This window comes from Takifugu rubripes, chromosome 19 (genome assembly GCF_901000725.2).
Source record: "Takifugu rubripes chromosome 19, fTakRub1.2, whole genome shotgun sequence".
NCBI lineage: Eukaryota > Metazoa > Chordata > Actinopteri > Tetraodontiformes > Tetraodontidae > Takifugu > Takifugu rubripes.
Window position 1 is genome coordinate 3,211,516 of NC_042303.1, and position 11,398 is coordinate 3,222,913.

Below are 11,398 nucleotides of genomic sequence, written 5' to 3' on the forward strand. Positions count from 1 at the left end.
AGACGAGTGGAGAAAATAAATGGAAGGTGGGCCTGGGGCACAGAACAAAAGAAAAACTCTTGACAAAAGCAGATGAGAAAAAAAAGTCAACAGCCCTCAATCACGTCTTCCATTGAACAGGAGGCTTGGGCTCTGTGGCAGAACACTTGGGCCATTGTTGGTGGTCAGGGCTGGGGCTGGCCTGAGCACAGTCAGGAAACCTTTCTGTACCCACCTGTTCTGCATATCATAGCATTTAATACAGCTGAGAGAGCCTCCAAGCAGCTCCACCATGGTATGGCTGATTAGGCGACATTTCTGAATAATTGTTGTCTTGTGTCATTCCAAATATACTGATGCAATGAGAAAACTCTGTTCTCTGCATCTACCTTCGTTGTTCCTGTGTCTCCTCCTGGTGAGAATGGCAGCGGATGTAAAGTGTGCACACAAACACGTCCTTCAGCGGTACACCCGTGAAGATAAAATGGGCTATTTTTCCTTACCAATAATGGCTAATTCCCAATTCTCGTATTTCTCATAAGATTGTCCTGTGGTCTGAGACACGTTAACAGTGAATTTGCCATTATAATCGGCTAAAAAGTGGTTGGAGCCAACAACAGTAAATGTTGAAATTTTTCAATGTTTACAATGAAATACTTCATGTGTGCGGGGAAAGCCGACAACTTCCAAGTCAGGACTCCATGAACAACACGGAGCAGAATATAGCCAATGAAGAAGTGAGCTGACGACGCAACAACGACGCAGGTGTAAATAAAAATAATACCGTATATTAACCCTGAGCTGTCACACGGATTGTCTGAGAATTTTCTGTCAATAACTGCCTCAAGACCTGTTTCTTCTTTGTTCTCGTTAGATGACATGCGATCATGCAAGATTCCTACACTGCAAACACAGTATGATCAAAACTTTTTTCCCTTCATATGTGGGGTCTCAGATGAAAAATCTACGATTGAGTAAATCTTTATGTGTGCACCCTCCTTAACTGTATGTCAATGTAGTATTTGGGGTTTTTTCAGGTATGTTTCCCAAAGAATTTCCAAAAATCTGCCTTCAAATTGTCATTCTGGGAAATGTGGACTGCTGAAAGAATGTTGAATGTTTTTTAGCATTGGGGCGAAACATAAAATGCAAAAAAGTGATAGAGCCTGAAACTTTCTGATTGGACTGTTTCTACACAAAGGAGAGGAGTAGAAAGGGCACCAGGTCCCCCAAAGGTTGGGTTCTGGAGGCACACGGGAGAGAGCAACAGACTGAGACAAGGGAGACAGACAACAAGACTAAACACAAAGTCTAGCAACAAATAACTGTGATGAACGGGTAGGAAAGGACTGTGGGCAGTAGGAGAGCCATAGCTGAGCCCATGATAAAATGAAAACAGCTGCAACAAGTCTGTTGAGGCCCAATATAATGACAATTGGCACTGCAAAGTTCCCTTTCATGTCCCTGAAGTTTCAAATTTAAGAAGATAGCCTACAGAAAGATGAAGTTACTTCCACTGATGATGATTCAGATTTCAATAGCTGTTCTGTTGTCCAGATTTGCCTGTTTAGAAACACAGCTGGTGTTTTTGTGGCTTCTGCTGTCACTGCTGAACAGAAAATGCTTACGCTTTTTTAAATGTTTTATCTTTTTTTACATTATTATTCTTTGTGACTGTTCTCAAAACAGAGGGATTGATGGAATCTATAAAGGCCTGATTTCTCCTGTTTGTGTTCTCTAGTCCCCTTTAGCCTAGCCGTCAGTCTTCTGATGGAAGTTGCATGCAGACAGCTAATGCCAGCTTCTTTTGAGAATTGTTTACTTCGCACCTCCCAGCACAAACAATTGAAATCTAGCTTCCTAGAACCATTTTCCACAACCATCCACATAACTGGGATACTTTCAGCCCACATTTGCCTGTGTTTAGCAGTGCTGTGACTAGCTTATTAGAACTAAATTCTATGAAATCTTCAGAAATGTAATATCTTATATTTTATGAATAATGTAGTTTGAAACCAAACCCTCAGAGGCCCGACTCCAACTGCTGAGCAGTAGATTTGGCTCTACTGCCACTGCCATTAGCAGCAGCACCACGGGCCAAACTAGACTCCGAAGTGATGCCCACACCTTACCAACACAATATTGGGTTCTATCCACTTCCAGACAGATTAAAGACCAAGACATCGACACTGAAACAAGAAAATGACTGTTGCCAAGCCGCCACGTCTCAGCTCACGTCGGATAATGTCAACTCTGAACTACAGCTTACCTCCTTTTTCCTCTTCATAACTTTGGACAGTTTGCCCTCTTTCATCTTTTTGTTCTTCTTCTTCTTTTGTTGTTTGAGGGAGTCTTCAGTGTAGAAGCTGCTGAGGGAAGAGAGGGGAACACTGTTGCGTTCACCTTCATCGTCCTCATCTGAAAACAGACACAATTCTTATGATTATTATTATTACTATTACTACTAGTTGTGGTATTTCTTTTATAGTATTTGCCTTTTGTAGAAAACTAAAATGATTACCCTACTGTCTCTTGTTAAAGAAATTTGTGCGAGTTTCAAAGTGGTTTCATTTCAAATTGAAGCTCTTCATCTTATACTGTAAAAGCACCAATCGATGGAGTTGATTCCCTGCTGCTAAATGAGAGCTCTCAGTCAGCTACCTTAAGATGTGTTGGTGCAAAAGCTGCGGGTTGTCAGCTGTGCAGTCTCAAAGCTTCTTGGTACAAGAAGAAAGGAGTTCTATATAAATAATATGAAGCTATCAAGAGACACTCGGAAACAAAATGTGCACACTGAGTGCAACCCAGCCCCCAAGGTAGACATTTGGTAACAGCCCCTGCAACTTTGACCATCCCTGTGCCTCAGCCCACCCCTCTGTCAGGGTGTCTTGCTCACCCCTACCCTTCACCCAAAAGGGTATGAAATATGCAGTGCATTTATCAGGGTCAATCAGCCTGCACTTTACCATTTCCCTGAGGAGCTTGCATGAGAGACCAAGGAGGAGTAATCCTTGTGTAGTTGACCCACAAAGCTCACAAACCAATTTAGCTATTTAGCAAAGCTCACAGGAACTAGGGTACATTTACGCAAGTTTAATTACTGGCAACATTATTTTCTTTTTTATAAAAATGAGGAGTGCCAAAATTGCTATGCCCCAACTAATAGTGACACAGCTCTTTCTTTAAATGTTAATATACTGCATTCCACCAAAATCAAATAACCAATGGTCTTGTAGTCCATTCTGGTACCCGAACGACTTGGAGCTAAACCTGATGCATCAACAGGTACTATCAGAACATCCTTGTCGACATGGGATTCTGTGTCTTCAATACAATCGTTTAGCCAAATTCCTCATTTTCAATTTCTAAAACAGGTTTCTTCATGTTTTCACTGTATGTAAGTTGGCCGCTACTGACTAGCAGGTATATGCTACCGACTAGCAGGTATAGACTAACAGTTTTATACTACGGACTAGCAGTTATGGACTAGCAGGTATGGAATTGTGTATCCAATAGAATTTTTAACCTATCAGGGACGGTTATTTGTGGTCCAACTGGTTGGTCCTCTTGACTTTGGTAACACAGGGGGAACTAGTTTTGTTGATACACTTACATTGCCTTACCACTGTAATATTAAGGTTTTAATTAAGTCTGCATTTGCAGCCAGAATAAGAACCAGTAGGTAAAAAGAAAACCTCCAATTCAACGTGCCATTGTGCCTTATGAGCAAGATACTACTACAACACCATTACGAATATAAAGTAAGCCCCTCTTTGCATCCATTCAACATGTGGCTTCACAGCATGTTTGGAATTTCTGAAGCTCAAAACCATCTGCATTTATATTCCTGTCTGTAGCATATGTAGAGAAAACAAGAAAACCAAATCCAACTTTAAAATCTTCTTGAAAGCTGAATGTTGGTCTTGATCTTCAGCAGGCATCCTTGCACCTAAAGACGCCGCAATTTTTTCCTCCACTTTCAAAATAGCTCAACGTCTCTGAAGTTCCTTGGGAATTAGTTGTGAAGAGCACGTTTGTGGTCTCTATTGTACTGGGAGCTTGCGTTGAGGTGGCCACTCACTCTGCTAATTGTGAACCCTCTCTGTGTGTTTGCTGTATGTTCGGCATTCTTGTCTTACCAGGAAGTGAATCTTCCTGCTGCTACTGCCCCCCCCCCCCCCCCCCCCCCCCCCCCCCCCCCCCCCCCCCCCTTCCCATGCTTCAGGAGGGAGATGCTGTGTTTGTGGTGATCTGCAGGGCTTGGTTTTCACACAAGATACAAATTGTGCTGTGTCATTCCCAAAGGGCTCATTTTGTCGCATCAGACCAAAAACCCTTCCTCCAATTAACCTTGGAGTCCGATGCCTTTGGATGGAGTGCGGATGGTTGCGTATGAGATTTCACATGATCCTTTCTGAACAGATCTTTCTCGTCACCACTCTTCCATGCAGACATGCAGCTGTAGGTGTCTGGTTGGCTCCCAACACCGAGCTCCTTGCCCAGTCAGCCAGCTCCCGGCAGGTTTGAACAGGTGCCTTACTCCTTCCATTTCTTAATAATGGATTAAACTGAACTCTGTCAAACATCGAGTGAGTTGAAAATAAATATTGGCCATGATTTAATGTACAATAGCAACAAACGGGGACAACATCAAGGGGGTGAAGTATTTTTTGCACTTATATAACCGGTATATTTGCATCTTGCAGCCCGTCCATAGACGGGACAGATACAGGACTTCCCTTTAAGGGCTTGAGCCAATAAAGGTACCCACTCAGGGGAAGAATCAAGAGTGACTTTCAAGTGAAGTTAGGAGTTTACTCAAAACTACAGTATAGCCTTCCCCGCTTGCCCCCTGTCAAGGAGTTCCCATTTAACATTGCCAGACCATGAAGGGGGAAGAAACAAACCACGTCTTTCTTCCATTTGTTGATTACGTACCTACGTAACATCAACAGGACAGGTAGACGGTCCCCAACATCAGCCCTTTAATGTCAGACAATATTTTCACGGATCGGCCTTTAAGTTGTGGCGGATAAATACAAGAAAATAAAATCCCAAATCTCTCTGGTCACTATGGTAATGCTTAAACACACCTTCACATTGAGATACTGTACACCACAAAACAAATAGAAGTCACCATGACGCTAAATCACCTGGGAATCACCTGTCACGATAAATCCATATTTTCTCCTCACTGGGCCTTTTCCCCTTTGCACAGAAACTTTTCTAATTTTTCTAGCTTGTGGTTTTAATATTAGCGTTAATGTGTCTAGTGACCGAGACGGATGGAACGAAGAGAATCCGACCACTTTTCAAAATAAAACCTTGTTCAGACTCGGACTATAACTAAAACAGAAATAATGGAATTCATCTATTCTTTCTGTGTGGCCAGTACCAAAGGACACACGGACCGGTACCGGTCCATGGCCCGGGGGTTGGGGACCGCTGCAATAGAACACCAATCTGAGGAAGCCCACAGAGATTAACAAAGGGAAACAAGAAGATGCTACGTGCCTCAGCAAATACAGGCTTGGATGGACTAGCAGTTAGATTTCTGAAGCCCCCAATGACATAAAAGAATAACTGCACACCGTAAATATCTCGACCTTGAAGATTCCTGACCGTGTTTGGTATTTGATGATGAAGTTTGAAAACTTTGCAAAAAAGCTTTGTTTGTGCTAACCATCAACCACGCGTCAGAGAGGAAAACACGTAGAAGATAAAAGTCTTTGTGTGTTCTAAAATCTCTTTTCTTTGACAACAACCTCCCTACCTTATACACTTTATATTTGCCTAAATGCAGGACTTTTGAATCAGAGAGGAAGCCAGACAAGCTGGAGAGAACTCACACAGACACGCGGAGAACCCTGTGGGACACCAGTCATACAGCCCCCCCCCCCCACACACACACACACACACACCCCCACCCACCCACATGGACCAGACACACCACCCTCCTATATATAGGATAGCATCATGTGCTGAGTGGATGGGGAGGGTACACATAGCTCTCATTAGAACATCACAGACATGGGTTAGTGCTTTGGAACAGGTCTTTATTACCTGTTTCTTATTACCTAAAGACACCCCAGCCCACAATACACATATATATGCATATAAATATAGATACATATATACATTCGCAAGAAAAGCTTCTCACTAAATGATGATGAAAGGAAATGCAGCTTGCTGCTTTGGTGCTTACGTGAGCTAAAGTCCTTTTAGCATGAAACAAGCTACCTTGTTGGCTGGTTGTCGTTGACAAAAGTAGATTATTGATGTATTTTTTAATTACATTGAATGATCAAATTGAGGAATGTCACTTCAGTGGTGTATTTTGTAATAAGCTGGTTGTAAATACAGAGAGAAACCAAGTGCAACGCCTATAAAATAAGGATCACATCATGACTGTCAAAGCCAGTTCACACTTTGCCTGACTGGTACTGCAGGCAGGCTGATTCTGGGAAAAGAGCCAACCTGGACGAAGATGTTTTAGAATGACTGGAAGACAAAAGAGAGCAGAAGGAAAAGCTAATGATCCGAATCACCGTGCATGTGTGCCGGTGTTCCAGCGTGGGCACATATAGCTGCTAATAAAACTGACTCACTGCTGTTTGTGGATGATGTGACTGTGACAGAAGCGCCGTGTGCAGCACAGAGCTGCAAAACAAGGGATGTTGCAGAGATAACGAGCCAAAATGTAGACAAATGGGTTTCTAAAGGAAAAATCTTGATAATAATTTAGCTTTCTTCACTGCTTTAGCCCTTTCAGGGTCACGGGGAGGTTGCTGGAGCCTACTGTAGCTGCATATATAGGCGAAGGCAGGGTCCACCTTGCTCAAGGGTCCCTCACCGGTGCTCTGAAGGTGTCCTGACTTCTCCCCCTACTCCGAGAACACCTTCCATGCTTTGCCCACACCAGGGCTTGAACCTGGAACCCTCCGCTTCTCAGGTCCGTCCCGTAGAGACTGAACAACCACTGCCTTGGGATACATTAGTTCAGCATGTAGGGGCGTTGCTGAGCTAAGGGCATGTATGGTTCTGGTCCAAGTCCCAAAGCTTGGACTGGTGGGCTGATAGCAGAACAGGACCCCCAATCCAGGGTATCTTACTCCCTTTGACACCTGTCCTGCCTGTGTGCTAAAGGGAGTAAAGACAGTAACCTCCGCAGAAAGGGGTGGTCACTATCTAAAGCTAATGGGAAATGAGGCGGTCTGAGATGATTCGCACTAAGATGTGTAAAGTTGGTCTAAAATGCTACAGTTCTGTTGGTGCACATCAGGAGTGACCCATGCATGGTGCAGTTCTGCACACATTTGTCATCCTACGCCTCCAGAAAGAAAGCAACATATGGATTTTGGGCTGCTTTTTAATCCAAGGTGAAAGGATGACGGTGGCGGCAGCGGTGTAGATGTTAGTCAATAATGCATCAGCAGCACGAGCCAGTGGACAGGCGGTGGTGACTGTGACCCACACGTGGTTTTCACACCTCTACAACCTCAGAACAACATTTGCTGGAACACCCTCTTTGACCACAGCAGCTCACCTTTAGACACAACCCGACTCTAGGGTTGTCACAGCACGGACATTTTTTCTTTTTTACCAAACTCTCCCAACCAAACTTGGGTTTTTGGCTCTTTACCCAAAAGCCCACTCCATAGCAGAAGACAAATGCCAGCAGCGGCTAAAGCGTGCAGCGCTTTGCTTTTATTCTCTTCCGAATCGTGCCCCGGTATTCGGCGACAGCAGACAAATCCGGGACCGCGTTCCCACCTTAAAGACGCTGTCGTGCAGCACAACTAAATAAAGAAGGATCGCATGACTCTGGTTTTGCACCCCACCCTCCTTCCCTCCTCTGTGGTCTCGGAAACGCAGGACAAGCCCTTTTGCCCGCATTCAAGGCGTCGCGGCGCAAAATAATGCGAAGGACACCCCGCCTCCCCCTTTACCTCACCTGGCATCTCGTCTTCAAAATCCATGTCGTCCTGTCCCTCGTCTTCATTACTCAGGGACCCCGGCATCTTTATCTCATCGCCTCGAAAGCCCTTTTACACCGAGAACACTGAAAGTTAACCCGCCAGACGCCGGAGCTCTGCCTTTCTCTTCATCCACAGACAAATGCCGTAGTTTCTTTTCTTTTTTTTTTTACATTTTGTTTTTTTGGCTCGTCAATTCGGAGACGCGTCGCGAATGAAACGCACTAAGAACCTTCATATTGTTTTCCCAGTGATCTATATCCCGATCCTCCAGTCTGGAAAATAAGACAAAAAAAATGGAACACACATGCCCGGGTTGTGACGTCTGGTCTGTTGCCATGACGATGCATCCCATAATATCACTAACAACTAGTTAGTGAGGCTCGCCTAGTTATCGGTTCAACTAGAAGTATGGCCAAAAAAAGAGTGGCAGAGCAAATGTGCCCTCATCCCCCCAGCCCTGGTTTCATGGGGGGGTTCAGAGGACAGACTCAAACCTGCAACCTCAAAACAGGAGGCTGGAAGCCAGGGAGGCACGAGTCCGACATATACTCGTATAATTATGGTCATCGGCAGGCTAAACGAGTCACACTGTCATGTAAATTAGTTATTAAAATGTCCAGCTCATCATCCAAGTCCTGCGTTGTCATGGTGACCACAGCCTTAAACAGGGAGAGCCCATTAATGACTCCTAATGGGGAAGAGCCAAACATTCCATCTTTTAAAGGTGGCGTTAGCAACCATCTCATGTAGGATGAGCTTATCAGTTAACATTAAAGTAGATAACACAAAACACACAGACACCGTTTATTCTCCCATATGAAGGTTTATTAAAAGTGGGGTCTCGTTTAATCTTCTTCCTCCTCCTCTTCATCCTGGTTGATCTGGAAGTAGCGCAGTTCGTAACTCTCCTTGGTGTTGGCCACCACCCTCAACCAGTCTCTGAGGTTGTTCTTCTTCAGGTACTTTTTGGTGAGATACTTCAGGTATCTGTGGACAGGAAACAGTGTCAACTCCATCATCTGTTCACCCTCGTGCACGCCATCTCAGGGCGTTTTCCTCCACCCTCACATGGAAACGCAGCCAGATGCTGAGCGGAACCAACACCTGTGTCATACGTCACCTCAAGCCATCCAGCCCCAGTTCCTCAGGAACTATGCTGGCAATTATGCAATGGCCCATTCAAAAATATACAAGCAAGAACTGCACTTAGCAGAGGAAAAAGGCAAAATTACAGGTATTTTCATTGATGATGTAGCATCGTTAGCATGCAGGCTGTTGTTCCCGTATGGTTCCTATCCCCCTTTCCAGTTTGGAAGATTGAAACGAAGCTCCTGTAGTCCTGCAGCTGACATCTGCCGACATTTCCTCATCATTTTTGTTGATGACAGCTCCATCCGACATGGAAACGGAGGTACAAACTTTGCTACATGACATCTGGTTGGACTTTTTCAAACCAATTCCATGGAGTGGTTTTTCAAATCAATTCAAATCAATCTTTATTTATATAGCGTCTTATACAATCAAAATTGTTTCAAGGCGCTTTCCAGAATCCCAGAGCCTAACCCCAGACAAGCAACAGTGGCAAGGAAAAACTCCCCTTTAACAGGAAGAAACCTTGAGCAGGACCAGGCTGATGTAGGGGGACCCTCCTGCTGATGGCCGGATGGACCATTTTTAGGACAACTGTCCATTTACATTCAGCCTACACCACCAACCAGGGACAAAATCCACGAGATTGGCCATGATCGATGCTCAGGTGCACATTAAGCCACAGCAGCATATATAATGTATCAGGAGTTTGTCAGACCACCAACATCTTTCCCCATCTAATATCATCAGATTGTAACACACACACACACACACACACACACACACAGTTAGAGATCCATTGTAATTGGCCAACATTAACGTGACATGGGTTCGTACCTCTTTGAGAAGGGAACTTCAGAGTTAACGGTGATTTTACTCTTGCTCCTTTCGATCGACACTACACCACCGCCAAGGTTTCCTGCTTTGCCGTTGACTTTGATGCGCTCCTGCAGAAACTGTTCCTATGAAGACACAAAATACCAACAAGGGTCGGCAAAAGTGACTACGAGCAACACATTTTTGACCAAGACCACCTCTTTATTTTACATTTGCAAGTAGGAGTGAACGATAACTAGTGTTGCTTCTTAAAGACTACGTTTAGGCATGTAGACGAGAAGCTGCATGTTCAACTCACAAAGTTGGCCGCATCCATGATCCCATCCTCAACTGGATGAGTACAATCAAGTGTGAATTTCAGGATCTGCTTCTTTTTCTTGCCCCCCTGCTTCCTCACCACCTGCTTCTTCTGCTGCAAGGAGAGATCGTCATAGCAGCGCAACTTTCATCCCATTTCAAGACGCATTGCGATAAATTAGCGTCTCACGGTGTTTTAAACGCTGCAGAGAATCACTGAAAACGAAAACTAAGGACAAACTATGCATTAAGCTTAGCTGGTTGCTCGCCAGCTAACTTAACCTGCTAGCTAACTTAGCGTTAGCTAGCATTTGCGTTAGCTCAACGTGGTGTACTTGGCACAATGAGCCTAAAACATTTAGATAGATTTTGAAAATTTCCCTTCGTTTAGAGGGCTGATACATAAACACCAGAGGATCACAAAATGCCAAAACAAGCTCAGAACGCGGCGGTTTTGCTCGTTTAATTGGTCTCTTAGTTACTTACAATCGGAGCCATGGCGGACACACACAGCGAAAAGGAAGCAGCGGAGGTGACGCAGACCGGATAAAACCGGCCGCAGAATCGAACGCATCGATTGTATTGGACTCGATTAAGCAGCCTTTGGAATGAACTTTACCTAATTACTAATTATACACGACTATTATATGCAGAAGAAAACATCAGGAAAAGTTTATTTTCAAGTGCTACAAAAAGCCTTTTGGTTACAATGAAAATGTCCATATAAATGAGGTTTAAAAAGGTTAAACATGTAAAAACAAATGTGTGTCTGACGTTTGGGCAAGCTGAAGGAGAAGACCCACCATTCCCAGAGCCATCACGGATTTAGGATTTCTGTCATGTGCACAATAACATCAGCAGCAAACGCCATCATATCCAAGAAGGACATTCAGAGTAAAAAGAAGTAAAAAGAAAGCTGCAAAGCATGGCGAGAGGAAGCCACACTTAGTCATAACAACACCATTATATACCAAAGAAACCGAGAACTAAATAAAGACGTGCAATGGCCGAAGAAATGTGAAAGTTCTAAACCACAAATCTGAATGTTAGAGGTTCTGTTTTGGTGCAACACTCTTAAGTGTTCCCGAGTGTGGTACCGGAGGACACGCTGCTGCAGAGGGCAACAGCTGGATGGTCTATTAGTGGGCCTTTTCTTCCTGTATGCAGCCAGATGGGCCATCGAGCACGACCTTGAGCTTCATGATGACCTCGAAGGG

The 11,398-nt window shown here is 44.2% G+C and overlaps 2 protein-coding genes across 9 annotated transcripts in view; both read right to left on the minus strand.

The window, feature by feature from the left end:
• The window catches only part of chd5 (chromodomain helicase DNA binding protein 5), a 49,119-nt gene extending 40,485 nt beyond the window's left edge, over window positions 1-8,634 (minus strand). For all 7 annotated transcript variants that reach the window (XM_029827455.1, XM_029827453.1, XM_029827458.1 and 4 more), the window contains exons 1-2: window positions 7,934-8,634; window positions 2,249-2,397 (exon numbers count right to left, since the gene is read on the minus strand). In XM_029827455.1, coding sequence (XP_029683315.1) covers window positions 2,249-2,397; window positions 7,934-8,000 — 216 coding nt within the window. In that variant the 5' untranslated portion in view covers window positions 8,001-8,634. The remainder of the gene's footprint in view (window positions 1-2,248; window positions 2,398-7,933) is intronic.
• A 127-nt stretch (window positions 8,635-8,761) lies between these two features.
• Window positions 8,762-10,796, minus strand: rpl22 (ribosomal protein L22). 2 transcript variants are annotated; one of them, XM_029827464.1, is made up of 4 exons: window positions 10,668-10,796; window positions 10,183-10,296; window positions 9,885-10,009; window positions 8,762-8,945 (listed from the first exon to the last, which is right to left on the minus strand). In XM_029827464.1, exons 1-4 carry the CDS (start codon window positions 10,677-10,679, stop codon window positions 8,804-8,806), a joined length of 393 nt encoding a protein of 130 aa, XP_029683324.1. In that variant the 5' UTR covers window positions 10,680-10,796; the 3' UTR covers window positions 8,762-8,803. The 2 variants fall into 2 exon arrangements, with proteins under 2 accessions (XP_029683324.1, XP_029683325.1); XM_029827465.1 differs by having other exon boundaries at window positions 10,183-10,293; window positions 10,668-10,758.
• Window positions 10,797-11,398: the final 602 nt, after the last annotated feature.

What these genes read in the sequence shown, in the direction of transcription:
- rpl22 (XM_029827464.1), bottom strand. An exon ending in TCATGGATGCGGCCAACTTT is followed by an intron (nt 10,010 to 10,182) that starts GTGAGTTGAACA and finishes GTGTCTTCATAG; the next exon opens with GAACAGTTTCTGCAGGAGCG. An exon ending in GAAGTTCCCTTCTCAAAGAG is followed by an intron (nt 8,946 to 9,884) that starts GTACGAACCCAT and finishes TCCTGTCCACAG; the next exon opens with ATACCTGAAGTATCTCACCA.